At 41.3% G+C, this 15,581-nt stretch overlaps 1 protein-coding gene across 2 annotated transcripts in view; it reads right to left on the bottom strand.

The window, feature by feature from the left end:
• FRAS1 (Fraser extracellular matrix complex subunit 1) overlaps positions 1 to 15,581 on the bottom strand; it is a 730,981-nt gene that overhangs the window by 241,674 nt on the left and 473,726 nt on the right. For both annotated transcript variants that reach the window (XM_068233564.1, XM_068233565.1), the window contains one exon: positions 10,888 to 11,028. In XM_068233564.1, the coding sequence (XP_068089665.1) occupies positions 10,888 to 11,028 (141 nt within the window). The remainder of the gene's footprint in view (positions 1 to 10,887; positions 11,029 to 15,581) is intronic.

Genomic DNA, 15,581 nt, shown 5'->3' with positions numbered 1-15,581 from the left:
AACAGGTATGCAGTGGTGGGTTCACTGAACAGGTATGCAGTGGTGGGTTCACAGTACAGGTATGCAGTGGTGGGTTCACAGAACAGGTATGCAGTGGTGGGTTCACAGAACAGGTATGCAGTGGTGGGTTCACAGAACAGGTATGCAGTGGCAGGTTCACTGAACAGGTATGCAGTGGTGGGTTCACTGAACAGGTATGCAGTGGTGGGTTCACTGAACAGGTATGCAGTGGTGGGTTCACAGTACAGGTATGCAGTGGTGGGTTCACAGAACAGGTATGCAGTGGCGGGTTCACAGAACAGGTATGCAGTGGCAGGTTCACTGAACACAACAGGTATGCAGTGGTGGGTTCACTGAACAGGTATGCAGTGGCGGGTTCACTGAACACAACAGGTATGCAGTGGTGGGTTCACTGAACAGGTATGCAGTGGTGGGTTCACAGAACAGGTATGCAGTGGCAGGTTCACTGAACAGGTATGCAGTGGTGGGTTCACTGAACAGGTATGCAGTGGTGGGTTCACTGAACAGGTATGCAGTGGTGGGTTCACAGTACAGGTATGCAGTGGTGGGTTCACAGAACAGGTATGCAGTGGCAGGTTCACTGAACAGGTATGCAGTGGGCTCACTGAACAGGTATGCAGTGGTGGGTTCACTGAACAGGTATGCAGTGGTGGGTTTACAGTACAGGTATGCAGTGGTGGGTTCACAGAACAGGTATGCAGTGGCAGGTTCACTGAACACAACAGGTATGCAGTGGCGGGTTCACTGAACACAACAGGTATGCAGTGGTGGGTTCACTGAACAGGTATGCAGTGGTGGGTTCACAGTACAGGTATGCAGTGGTGGGTTCACTAAACAGGTATGCAGTGGTGGGTTCACTGAACAGGTATGCAGTGGTGGGTTCACAGAACAGGTATGCAGTGGTGGGTTCACAGAACAGGTATGCAGTGGCAGATTCACTGAACACAACAGGTATGCAGTGGCGGGTTCACTGAACAGGTATACAGTGGCGGGTCCACTGAACAGAACAGGTATGCAGTGGCAGGTTCACTGAACACAACAGGTATGCAGTGGCTGGTTCACTGAACAGGTATACAGTGGCGGGTCCACTGAACAGAACAGGTATGCAGTGGCGGGTTCACTGAACACAACAGGTGTGCAGTGGTGGGTTCACTGAACAGGTATGCAGTGGTGGGTTCACAGAACAGGTATGCAGTGGTGGGTTCACAGAACAGGTATGCAGTGGCAGGTTCACTGAACAGGTATGCAGTGGTGGGTTCACTGAACAGGTATGCAGTGGTGGGTTCACTGAACAGGTATGCAGTGGTGGGTTCACTGAACAGGTATGCAGTGGTGGGTTCACAGAACAGATATGCAGTGGGGGGTTCACAGAACAGGTATGCAGTGGCAGGTTCACTGAACAGGTATGCAGTGGTGGGTTCACTGAACAGGTATGCAGTGGTGGGTTCACTGAACAGGTATGCAGTGGTGGGTTCACTGAACAGGTATGCAGTGGCAGGTTCACTGAACACAACAGGTATGCAGTGGCTGGTTCACTGAACAGGTATACAGTGGCGGGTCCACTGAACAGAACAGGTATGCAGTGGCGAGTTCACTGAACACAACAGGTGTGCAGTGGTGGGTTCACTGAACAGGTATGCAGTGGTGGGTTCACAGAACAGGTATGCAGTGGTGGGTTCACAGAACAGGTATGCAGTGGCAGGTTCACTGAACAGGTATGCAGTGGTGGGTTCACTGAACAGGTATGCAGTGGTGGGTTCACTGAACAGGTATGCAGTGGTGGGTTCACAGTACAGGTATGCAGTGGTGGGTTCACAGAACATGTATGCAGTGGTGGGTTCACAGAACAGGTATGCAGTGGTGGGTTCACAGAACAGGTATGCAGTGGCAGGTTCACTGAACAGGTATGCAGTGGTGGGTTCACTGAACAGGTATGCAGTGGTGGGTTTACTGAACAGGTATGCAGTGGTGGGTTCACAGTACAGGTATGCAGTGGTGGTTTCACAGAACAGGTATGCAGTGGCGGGTTCACTGAACACAACAGGTATGCAGTGGTGGGTTCACTGAACAGGTATGCAGTGGTGGGTTCACAGAACAGGTATGCAGTGGTGGGTTCACAGAACAGGTATGCAGTGGCAGGTTCACTGAACAGGTATGCAGTGGTGGGTTCACTGAACAGGTATGCAGTGGTGGGTTCACTGAACAGGTATGCAGTGGTGGGTTCACAGTACAGGTATGCAGTGGTGGGTTCACAGAACAGGTATGCAGTGGCAGGTTCACTGAACAGGTATGCAGTAGGCTCACTGAACAGAACAGGTATGGTGGGCTCACTGAACAGAACAGGTATGCAGCCAGGAACAAGCTAAGCCTAACTAATCTTTCCCTATGAGAGACAGTCTGCAGCAGCTCGCCCTACTCTCACTAATGCAGGCACACGAGTGACTGTAATGGCCGCCGCTGCCTGCCTTATATAGGGGGGGTGGGGCTCCAGGGGCTAGTGTAGCCTAATTGGCTACACTGGGCCTGCTGACTGTGATGTAGAGGGTCAAAGTTGACCCTCCATGGTGCATTATGGGGCGAACCGAACTTCCGCAAACGTTCGCCTGCGGGACGCGAACGCGAACCACGGAAGTACGCATGGAACCGTTCGCAGGCGAACCATTCGGCCCAACTCTAGGGCCAACCCATAAGGTGTTAATTGGTACCTCCCTATATGTTTACTGTGTCCCACCCCTCCGCTATATATGCCATGAGTGAATACATACAGGTCACTTATTAGTGAACCCAGACGTACATTACGTCTTTTGGGAGGTACAGAACTTCCACCTCCCCTCCCCAAACACCAGCCTAGAAAAGGAGGGTGAACCAAAGGCCCATATAAGAGATATCTTATACGGGTATCGTCTTTTTACAGTGATTTTATTTAGAACTCTGTAATCAATACAGGGGCGCAGTTCCCCATTTTTTTTTCTACAAAGAAAAAGCCGGTGACGGCTGGAGATGTGGAAGGTCTAATAAACCCCTTCTCAAGATTCTCTCTGATATATTCTTTAATTGCCAATTTTTCAGGGCCAGTGAGGTTATAAAGATGACCTCGCGGGGGCATGGTGCCAGGTAACAAGTCAATGGGACATAAGGACATATGGTCTATGAGGTGGTAACTTATCAGCTGACTGAGGAGAGAAAACATCAGCGAAATCTAGATATGGTTGTGGTAAGTCAATCTGTTTTATCCCTAAATCGAAATTTACGTGCAGCTGTGGCTGAAATATCAGGATCAGCATAAATAGTTGCCATGGCATCAAAAAAACTTTCAACAGAGGTGAGAGCTACATGATCAGGACTCGACCCATAGGCCGAGGTTTGAGAGTCACTCTGCGGTAAGGTCTTAATTAGAGTAATCTTCTGTGATTCTGTTCCAGAATATCTAGATCTGACCTCAAAGTATAACATACAGAGATTGTGAAAATTACTAAAATCAGATCGTGAACCCGTACATTTCTCCGGTAACGGCATTTTAGGCTCTATGATAGGTGGAATAGGAGCAGTTGGAGGAGTCTGCTGATTATTGACATTAGCAGAAAGATTCATCTGAGCAAGCGTGTTAGACAGTTGAATCAACTGTGTTTGCTGAGTGGCAACCTGCTTAGTGGGTGATTGAAAGCTCCTGCGAGTGTCATAATCTGGTCTCACAGCTCATCCATTTTTGTGGCCCTTGATAATATCACGTTGATACGTGAAGAGATCTAGCGTAACTAGTGTAAATCTCAGTTCTAGTGAGAAAGGCATAGTCAGGGTCAGGCCGAAGTCGTTCACAAGAGCAGATGAGTGAAGTACAATAGAGTTAGGCAAAATCGTAGTCAATTGACAGGCAGGGTCATACACATAAGTCAGATGTCAGTCGTATTGGAAGGATCAAACAGTAGCCAAGTCAGGGACAGGCTGAGTCATACACATATATGAGATGGCAGTGGTACAGAAGGGCTAGGCAAGAGCAAGAGGTCGGTAAACAGATAATACACAATATTATGATATGATAATATTACAAATATATAATACTACAAAATAATAAGACTGACTGACTAGAGTACATATATATCGCGCTGATTAGTATCAAGGCCAACGAGCAAGTGAATGCCTTAAGTACCCAGAAGGCAGAGCAAAAGCCCAGCCCAGCCCCCCCCCCCCCCCACTCCTCCTCAGCCTATAAAGGCAGCTCTGAGCTGCGCACATCCTACCAGAAACAACACGCCGACCCACATCTACAGGGGAGCCAAGGATGCCATCATGCTGATTCACGTCTACAGGGGAGCTGGGGATGCGTTTGAACAAAGAGGAAGAGGAAGCCTCCCTCAGCTGCTCCACTCTATCAGAGCAGGCCTGCAGAGACCACACCAGGTAAGTGTGTTACATCCACATCTTCCAGTTTCAAAGGGAAGTAAGCATTATGTGTCTTTCATCTGCTGCACTATACTTCTCTATACCCCTTGCTCATTTCGTTGTGCTTCTTCAAAAGAGCTCGAACAGCATATCTTGAAACCTCAGGCTCCTTTGGAACCTTTGCCCGGAAGAGACCTTGCTGATATAGTATAACTACCGTACATCGTGTCTGGTTGCTGTGCTTAGTCTTGCCATAACATATTATACGTGACATGAAATTGTCTTCCACAAACTTGCCTTGATAGCAGAGTTTGGCTATTCTCTGCCCAATTTTGAAGGGAAACTGAAGTGAGAGGTTTGTGGTGGTGGACATATTTAATTTTAAACAATACCAGTTGCCTGGTAGTACTGCTGATCTATCTTCTTTATTAAATACTTTTAGCCACAGACCATGAAAAAGATCAGAGGCTCTGACAAAAATCTGACTAGATTAGCCACATGTTCCAGGTGCGTATTTCAGACATTAATGCAGCCAGAAAGACAAGCAGGACAGCCAGGCAACTCGTAATAAATATGGCAGCCTCCATATAACTCTCCCGTCAGGTTTCCTTAATCCTCCCATACAACTGTCTTTGTACCAGTTAGAAACTGAGTTTATACCAACATATGACTATTGCCAGTGATGATCATTGGCACTTGTTTGGTATTAATGATTAATCATAATCCTGACTATAATCCTACAAAATCTCTTACTTTGTGCAAGTGCAGCTGAACTGATGCTGTTTTGAAAGCAAAAGGGGTAGTCACTCCAGATATTGATGACATACTTTTTCTGTTAGCTTATCTTGAATTTTGAAAATCGTTAGTTGCAAACTACTTTATTATTTGTGAAAGCATTCCTACTTTACTGCAGTTTTCACACCTGCCTAAAGCTCTTAAACTGTACCTCATATCTTATGGACACACTTCCAATACACAATCTGTGCCCCAGATATGCTTGCTATGGGTGCTTAGCATGGGTGGGTAGTACTGCACATAAGCTGAATCTGTCACTTGCCCTATAAATAAGCCAGCCTCCAAACTTTTGGACCATATTTTTGGTATAAAAATGTTGGTTTATCCACAATCCTATAAGGAAACGTTATTTTACAGTTTCATAAATGGCAATAGCAAAAAGTGTAAAAGAGACTGAATATAGTGAATGCTGAATAAAACAGATCCCCAGGGTACTATATATACAGAGTCAATGCACAAACAATATAAGAAATTTAAAATTATAACAACTCTTTCCATACTGCAGATGCTAAGAACTGTATTTGAATTTCAAATGGCTTTGCACTCCAACCGCTTTTACACTCACCTCGCTAACAGTTATTCATTATATTACTTCCATCCCCAACTGAAGATAAAATAACCACCATCCGAAAGTGATGTTTTTTAGTTTAGGATAACTGTATGATCCTCAAAGTGAATCAAAATCTAAACTGGCCTTCCTGCTAAGTATGCCCTAATGTAGGGATTCGTTTCTTTGTGGTCTTGTTACCTCCACCTCCATACTGGCAGTTATTTATAAAATTTACATCATCTGCTACCTACAAACTGCCAGTTGGTAAGATGTGGGTGGAGGCACCCAAGTAGGATGTCCTGCTTAGCATTTTCAGGCACTATGATAAATGTATTACGTTTAAATTAAATCTAAGGTAGTTCAGGACAAGCATTGCTATAATTTCCAAAACCTCACCTTCTATCTGATTTGACATCTATTTTATTATAGCTGAAAGCTTTTTTTTCTAAAGTTATTAATTCTGCAATGGACAAACATAATACAGTATATCACGTTATATATTGTCAGTTTTCTCATTTAGGCTATTATGCATGTAACATTGAACAACAGCACAGCAGCAAGCCTATAGCTTTAAAATTTAAAGCTATAGGCTTGGTAGACACCAGCCATTCTGGATGTAAGCCTGGCTTCAGGGGCATACATTATAAATAAAGAGATAATTTGCATATTCAGCAGTGTGCATTGTGGGTAACCCCAGTTACACACTTAAATCTGAATTATCGCAAATAGCTTCTGATTTAAGAAGGCAACCCAAAACTTTCCATGCAAATAAAGTAAAGGCTTTGCTAATGTTACATAGTGTTAGCAGTAGAGTGTTGTACCGTGTTAGCCATCAGTAAAAGCAAGGAGTTTTGAATCAGGATGATACCATTTATTGGCTAACTTAGAGATGAATAAACAGTGAGCTTTCGGCTTATAAAAAGCCTTCGTCGGACTTTGTTCCGGACAAAAACTAAAAAACACAACTTCTATACACTGATATACAGAGGAGAAACATTCTTTAGCAAACATAAACTAACTTTATGTTTGCTAAAGAATGTTTCTCCTCTGTATGTCAGTATATATAAGCTGTGTTTTTCAGTTTTTGTTAAGAACAAAGTCCGAACTAAGGCTTTTTATAAGCCGAATGCTCACTGTTTATTCGTCTCTGTTACATAGGAAGCCACAATTAAGACATAAAATGGATGCACAGCCTGGCAGCTACTCTAGGTTCTGCCACAGAACGCAAAGAATATTTGCAGCTATGATGCACTGGATGATTAAGCTTGCAGCCAGCAATCGGCTGTTATATAGAAGACTGCAGTTGCTCAGCTATTCAATAGCTGGTGCTTGGCTACAGAATGGCTGAGTGTTGGCTATCAGAGCACTAAGAAGTGCTGGGGCTTGGTTATTATATAGCCAAGCTACGGATACCAGCACATTGCCTCGGCTATAATATAGCCAACCTTTGGGAAGAGGGATAAATAAAGTTAGATGGGTTGATGTTAGGGGATAAAATAGGGAGGGGAAAGAGGTAATAGGGAGAGGAGGGTAGTGTTAGAAGTTTAGGAAGGACTTTTCTATGGAGGTGTAGTTCACTTATAGATAGGGGTATGCTCAGAGAGGGGAGGGTCATTGTTAGGAGGATAGATAGGGGTTTGCTTTAGGAGGGTGGGGGGTTAGTGTTATGTGTCAAGCAAGCAGATAGTAGAATATTAGTAAAACAACATTAATAATAATTAAGCTATCGGTAAGACCCGGCGCCTAAGTTAACAAGTGCTGTTAGAATAAGTATGCATAAAGAGATCCACAGCTAAATGGTAAGAACATAACACTTAAGAATATTATTATTATTATTATTACTATCATCATGTTTGAAACCGTCAAACATCTAAAATGTATGTGAACCTATGTATTTAAACTTGTACTACAGGATTTATTGTCATCGTGCCCCTTTAAAAATATAAACTCATCAAAAACTGGGACTGTTCCAATTCACTGACCAAAATAATACACACTTTTAATGATTTCATTAATAAATTTACAGCAAGTTACAGATTCATTAACATACACCAAATAAACAGGTCTTATCATAAAGCTGAGGAATTGCCAGAGTTTTTAAGACAACATCTTTGTGCTTTAAATTCAGGTTAGCCCTATGAATAGACCTGTTGGCTCCTAGCTGTTAGAATTTGCATTAGATTAAATGCCCAGTGGCGTAGTGGATTACACTCTTGCCTTGCAGTGCTAGTTCCAGGTTCTGTTCCTGGTATACACACTCTGTGTGGTGTTTGTATGTTCTCTGCATGTTTAAATCAAACTTCTAACTTAACCACTTCAGCCTTCAGTCGTTTTCACTTTATGCATCCGAGCAATGTTCATCTCCCATTCATTAGCCTATAACTTTATCACTACTTATCACAATGAACTGATCTATATCTTGTTTTTTCCGCCACCAATTAGGCTTTCTTTGGGGGGTACATTTTGCTAAGAGCCACTTTGCTGTAAATGCATTTTAACAGGAAGAATAAGAAAAAAACTGCAAAAAATCATTATTTCTCAGTTTTCAGCCATTATAGTTTTAAAATAATACATGCCTCCATAATTAAAACTCATGTATTGTATTTGCCCATATGTCCCGGTTATTACACCGTTAAAATTATGTCCCTATCACAATGTATGGCGACAATATTTTATTTGGAAATAAAGGTGCATTTTTTTCCGTTTTGCACCTATCACTATTTACAAGTTTAAAATAAAAAAAATATAAAAATATTTCATCTTTACATTGATATTTAAAAAGTTTAGACCCTTAGGTAAATATTTACATGTTTGTTTGTTTTTTATTGTAATGTTTTTGTTTTTTTATATTTTAACCACTTCAGCACCACAGGGTTTTTTGCTTAAAAACCAGAGCAATTTTCACATTTCAGCGCTCCTCCCATTCACTCACCAATAACTTTATTGCTACTCATCAGATGTAAATGATCTATATCTTGCACAAATTATGCTTTGTGAGGGTGATATTTGCTTTTAGTAATTATGCTATTATCTGTGCATTTTAAAGGGAACAATGAGAAAAAAAAGAAAAAATACACTATTTCTCCATTTCCATGCACTATAGTTTTCAAATAAACAATGTTACCATAGGTAAAACCCACACATTGTATTTGCTAATTTGTCCTGGTTATCTCAACATTTAAATAATGTTCCTAGTACAATGTATGGCGATAATATATTCGTTTCTGGTTTGTGTTTTTTGTTTTCTCATTGTACTCTATCAGTAATTAAAAGCCCTTATCTTCATGATTAACAGTAATACACTCTCATGGCATACATATTTTAAAAGCTAAGTCCCTAGGGTAACTGTGTATTCTCTTTTCAATGCTGTCACTTTTGGTTTTTTTTTACAAGTATTTATTTAGGGGTATAGAGTACATGAAAATAACAGTTTTATTGCTTTTCATTCAGTTTTCCGGTAAAAAAAAATCACATGACTTAGCCCTCAGTTGTCAAACAACACAAAATCTATTCTCTCACTTGTCACGGTTAAAATGATACCCTATATACATAATCAGATAGCTTATTGGGCATACAGCACACTGTTTACCACAAGTACGCCTATCTACTCCCCTGAGCTTCAAGTAATGTTTTGTGGGGAGTAGATAAGCGTAGCAAGGGAGGTAAAGTGGTTAAACATTTTATTTGGGTATTTTTGGGAGGGTGGGATGTAAACAGTAGTTTTCTAATGTAAATGTGTGTTCACTTTTATTTTTTTTTACTTTTAGTTGTAGTTTTACTTTTTGGCCACAAGATGGCGGCCATGAGTTTGTTTACATTACGTCACTCTAAGCGTAACATAAGCTTAGAGAGACGCATGGGGGCGTAACAGCCAGAAAAAGCTAAGCTTCTGAGAGAAGCTGTCGCTTTTTCTGCGGGGGAGAGGAATCAGTGATCGAGCACCATAGCCCGATTCACTGATTGCCTGGCTAGCGAACCGCGGGCCGGGAGCGTGCGTGCATGCGTGCGATCGGCCGCGGGAGTGCGCGGACGTGCATATGGCCTCCTGGGCGTAGCTAGTACGTCCAGGAGGCCAAAGTAGTTAATTACCCGTATTTTTCAGGATATAAGACAGTGTGTCTTATATCCTGAAAAATACGGGTAATTAAGTTAGAAGTTTGATTTAAACATGCAGAGAACATACAAACACCACACAAAAAATGGGAAGAAAAAGCCACTGCATCTTATATTGCAAATACAGGGATTTTCCAACTAACCAACACCCGATGATACAAACCACTACAATGTCGGGAACTCCCTGTATTGTACTGTCTTCCTCCCTCCCCATGTATAGATACAACCAGCAGCATGTCTCACCTCATCCACACTAGTGCTGGTCAAGTGTAATGACGTGATCAGCAGAAGCCAGCACTAGAGCAGTGAGAGAGAGGAGAGGTCTTTGATCGCCGCAGGCTCTGAAGTATGAGATGAGAGACACACTGCTGCTTTTATCTATACACGTGGGAGCTCAGGAGGACAAGGCAGAGCGGAGGACACAATCTTTGCACCACAATGTCTGCTGCTATTAGTCGCTTGGTGCTTTGGCTACATGTGGTGCCTCTGGTGCCCAAAGTGTCTACTTAGCAGCGCTATACCAAAATTAATATTGGGGTCTTTGGTGGGGAATACATTTTTTAGTGCCACCCAAAATTCCTGCTTCCTCTTGAGTGTACAAAAATCTGACCTGTGATGCTACCTTTAAACATTCCTCTGCAGTATCAATTAACATTAATCAACAATTCATTAACATTAATCATTGATTGCTTAACTCAGTTTATTGCAAATCTGACTTCCACTGAGAGAGCTGAGATTCTAATTTGCATTCTGTTCAGTGTGACAAATCCATTGTCAAAGTAAAATGTAAGTCCTTATAATGGTTATTTGTTAACACAACACTGTAGAGGTGCATGTCTACTTTAGGGGAATTCCCATAGACTAGTGCCGCACACTTAGCAGTTATTAAATTACATAAAAGTGACATCCCCATTTAGTGATTCACCACCTGTGTCTCAATTGACCATGTGACGAAGCCCTTCTTTCTGTATATTTGACTTGTTTTTCAAACTCAGATAAAAAAAAAATAGAAAATGTATCCAATGTACCTCTGCAGGAGTCTGCATGCTTGTAATAGGTAGGTGGACAATGCTCGACACAAGCTCCATTATGAAGAATATACTGATCCATACATTGTAGACAGTCAGTGTTCAGTGGTCCCTTACAGGAATTGCAGCTCCAGTCACATTCTGCATGAAAGAAATATAATTAAAATAATAATAATAATCCAAAACTCCACCTTCCATTGCTATATCTATAAATACACATTCTAAAGTACAAGGGGGTTGATTTGCTAAGGTTAACTTACGTGGCAGAGCACTGGAAAACAGAGGTGATACAGTAAACCTAGTTTACATTTTTGGGGGGTAATTGCTGTAAGGTGAGTAAAATTAGTAACCCTTACCATAGTCATAACAGAACATAATAGGATTAATAAATTAGTAGATGTGTCACCATAGTCAGGTGCATGTACCAGCAGAGATAACTTTTTCAATATATTCAAGCTACATTCAAGTTCACACAATGGGCCAGATTCATCAAATGCCAGTAATACTGTGGTGCACACATAGTGCACGGTAGTATTACTGCCACTTCCGCATGCAGCACCACGAGTTGCGCCATTAGCACAACTCACAGTACTATAGTAGCAAAACCGTTGCTATGGTAATGCATGTTACTACTTACGGTTGCGCTACTCTAGTACTGCAAGTCGTGTGTGCTATTGGCGTAACTCATCGTGCTACATGTGGAGGTGACGGTAATACTGCTGTGTGCTATGTGCGTACCACAGTATTACTGGCATTTGATGAATCTACCCTTATCCCATTACCTTTTCCTGAGTTTTCTCCAAGGAGATATTTTCAAACCTTACCAATTAAATGTGTTCTTGCCTGATCTCTCACAGAACTGACTTTCCCAATCAATGTTCAATCAATCAATGACCGAGAGGGGCCTCCACTTAATTGTTGTTAGATTTATTTATTTTAACAACACAAATATATTTTTTTTAAATCAAATCTAATGTCTAATTATTTAAGAATTGAACAATGTGTGTCTAGCGTTATTTTTTACTCCCTTACTATTGTAACAGTTGCAGAAACTTACTCTATTAACTTCTCCTTTGGTATCATACTACTAATTCTCAATATACAGTATATTTATTGACATTTCTTGTTTATTTCAGTGCACATTACTACATTCAGTTAAACAAAAATAAATAGCATCACTAAACGTTGCCCTGAAGCCCTCATGTTAGACTATGTTGCTTAAAATTATATCTGTGGTCATTTACTATCACAGTTACGATCACAGTTAAGGCCTCGTTCAGACTATACGCGCTGCCGTCCGCATTTTGGCAGCGCGTATAGTGTGCGACACGCAAGAACGGTAGAAGGGCATAGACAGCCCTTCTACCGTTCCCATCATATGCGCTGCGTGGCAGCGCGATTGCGCTATCGCGTGCTGCACGCATTTTTGGGAATCGCAGCGCAGATCCCATTCATTGTAATGAATGGGATCTGCAGCGCAGCGCATAGGAGCGCAGATGGCGTGCGATCGGACGCGTTGCGTTCCAATCGCACAGCCATCTGCGCTAAATGATGTGAACGAGGCCTTATAGTTTTAATATAACAGTTTGCTCTTCCCTAGACCCGGTTTACTGCTGTCATCTGTCATATATGTCCTCGTATTGGCTCCTTGTAGCCTCATTTTCTATATAATTTACCATTTAATACAAACAGGACTGTTCAAGTCCAGCATAAAGACCATACTCCAATATGGCTACTGTGTCAAATGCTAGTTTTTGATCTTCATCATTTTTCCTGCAGAAACAGTTATCATGGGAGATCTGTAACTATGCCAAAAACGTTGCCTGTGTACAACCAATGTGAAATGCATGACATGCACAGAGGCAAGAGCTACTATAGTAGACTGAAAAATTACACATACAGTAATAAACTATAGCTACTTACATGTATTCCATTAAAGTACAAGTTAAAATAAGCACTCTTGAGCTAACATTAAAAGAATGTGTAGGGCTGAGACATTTCCATCTATTAACCTAGAGTAAATATATGCCAAATTAAATTTTGCTCTTAGTATGCTGGTCAGAGCATGACTTCAGAGCCTGACTAGCCTTTCCTTGTCACTATCAACAAATGTTGAATGTTATGTATAATACATTAACCTGCTGCCCGTACAAGAGAGTAGGTAAGCGAGAGTAGGTAAGCTTTTAAGTGATATGATACATCGCTGCCTTTTTTTCTTATTAAAATCATCATCCAATTGGTGATTGAAAATTCTCCTAACTACCTCATTAGTGTCAACTGAGCGATGGAAGTTGGCTTTAGCGAATCAATGAGCAATTAACACAGCTAGTTAAAGAGACTCTGTAACAACATTTTCAGCCTTATTTCTTCTATCCTATAAGTTCCTATACCTGTTCTAATGTGGTCTGTCTTACTGCAGCCTTTCCTAGTTGCACAGTGGCTGTATTATCTCTGTTATATAATCTAATCTTCTTTCTTTGTCAGCTTTGTCGGCTCAGGCAGGAATGTGCTGCTCTGCTGTGATAGGTAGAAGTTATACACACCCTCTCCATGCCGCCTGCAGGCTCTGTATGAGGCACAGACTGAGCTTCTCTCAGCCTATAACATGCTGGTTAGCAGCCATGTTTTTTGTTTGTAAACACTGCCTAAAACTGGCAATTACAAACCAGGATTGCAGCAGGGAGTGGCAGAAACAGCAAAGAGGGGCCCAAGAGAACATAATGAATAGAATGGTATGCTTTTTATTGTAAGAATTTTAGAGTACAGATTCTCTTTAATTAGATCAGCTGCTAAAAGTTGTGAGTTGCTAATCCCAACCTCTGACTCCTGGATGGGATGAACTATATTGTCTGAACATAGTTTTTTGTTTATTATTCTTAACCATTAAACCAACAAGAGGAACACAGGTTTTGCACGCACCAATGTAGTAAATTATAGCTTCTTTATTGGTCACATCAGACAAGGCAGAGGGTTGTACCCTCTGCCTTGTCTGATGTGACCAATAAAGAAGCTATAATTTACTACATTGGTGCCTGCAAAACCTGTGTTCCTGTACTTGACGGCTCCAGTGGTGTGGAAGACCGACTGCCTGGGCACATTATCTCCTATACATGGGTGCTGTCCCAATCACACTTTTTGGACTCCATTAAACCAACAATTAAGAAAATTAGCAATTTTTGTTTTAACAATTTTTTTTTTAAATCTAACAGTTTATGAACAAAATGAGAATAACATTTTCAAAAGGTGGACAAAAAGTCTTTTAGACACCTTGGTTCCCAACAAACTAGCTACCTGACCTGACTGTGGATTCAGAAACTGGCACTAGGTTACTGAGGATGTTTTTGTTTGTTTTTTGGGGTTTTTTTTTGCATAACCAAAGGGATTCATCAAAACCCCTAATGATAATTAATTCCACTCTCTTGCAGGGCCAGAATGCTCACACAGCACAGAAAAGAAAAAAAGCACTCTCAGTTATTGTGTAAATATGGCGTAGGGCCCTAAGATGTGGCTGTGCTTGGATAACAGCCTGTAATAGCGTTTGTCCCAATTGGTAGCTGGGGACCAGGCTCTCCCTCTGGCAGCGGGCGATGATAGTATCCCCAGCATGTATTCCAGGCTTGCAAGGAGGCCCCAATGGGGAGCAGTACGCTCTACTCAGTGGTCGCTAGCACACAGAGTGGGGAAGCTGTAAAATCACAGCTATCGCTCCCTGTGGTTTTTCAGCTCAACAGCTATCACTACCTGTGCTACCTGCTACCAAGTGGGACAAACGCTACTACAGGCTGTTATCCAAGCACAGCCACATCTTAAGGAGGTGAGACCTGTCCTGGATAGGGCCCTACGCCATATGTATACAATAGCTGAGAGAGCTTTTCTTCTTTTCTTGTTTTTGTACTACAGTGGATACAGAGCTGCCCAGCTTAACATCATGCCTGATCGCTGCACCTAGGGAGACTATCCAACTCCTTCCATACACTGGTATTTACAGACAGCAGCACTGACTTACTTGTAAGCAAAGGCTCTGAACAGCCAGAGTTAAAAAACCCAATAAGAGTGCAGTTCTTATTAATGCAATTTTTTATTTAATTTCACTGATGTTAAATGGTGCTTACATGGAGTGCAATTGTAATTGTTAGTATTTTAAAAGGCTATTTTCATTTGGAGGGTGCATACAGACCCTAAAGTTAGTGATTCATACAGATACCATTTCTTTCATATGGAGACAACATATCAGTCATATGGGGAAATAGAAAGTGAGACATCCGCAAAAAATGAAAAAAAAAATACACTATTTCTCCAATTCCATCCCCTATAGTTTTAAATTAAACAATGCTACTGTAAATAAAACCCACACATTGTATTCACCCATTTGTCCCAGTTATTACAATGTTTAAATTATGTTCCTAGTACAATGTATGGCAACAATTTATTATTTTGAAATAAAGATGATTTTTTTTCTATGTGTTTTTGACCCGATCAATAATTACACGCCCTTATTTGACAAAATAATAGTATTATACCCTCATGACATACATAGTAAAAAAGCTGAGTCCCTAACATAGCTATTTATGTTGTTTTTTTTTTTTTATGCAGTGACTTTTTTATTTTTGTAATTATGAGGGGGGAGGATTAATTTATTTGATTTAATTTACCATATTTTTCATACTATAAGACACTCCAGACTTTAGGACACA

The sequence above is a fragment of the Hyperolius riggenbachi genome, chromosome 1 (assembly GCF_040937935.1).
Source record: "Hyperolius riggenbachi isolate aHypRig1 chromosome 1, aHypRig1.pri, whole genome shotgun sequence".
NCBI lineage: Eukaryota > Metazoa > Chordata > Amphibia > Anura > Hyperoliidae > Hyperolius > Hyperolius riggenbachi.
The sequence above is the reverse complement of the archived record's forward strand: the minus strand, read 5'-3'. Positions and strand labels throughout refer to the sequence as shown.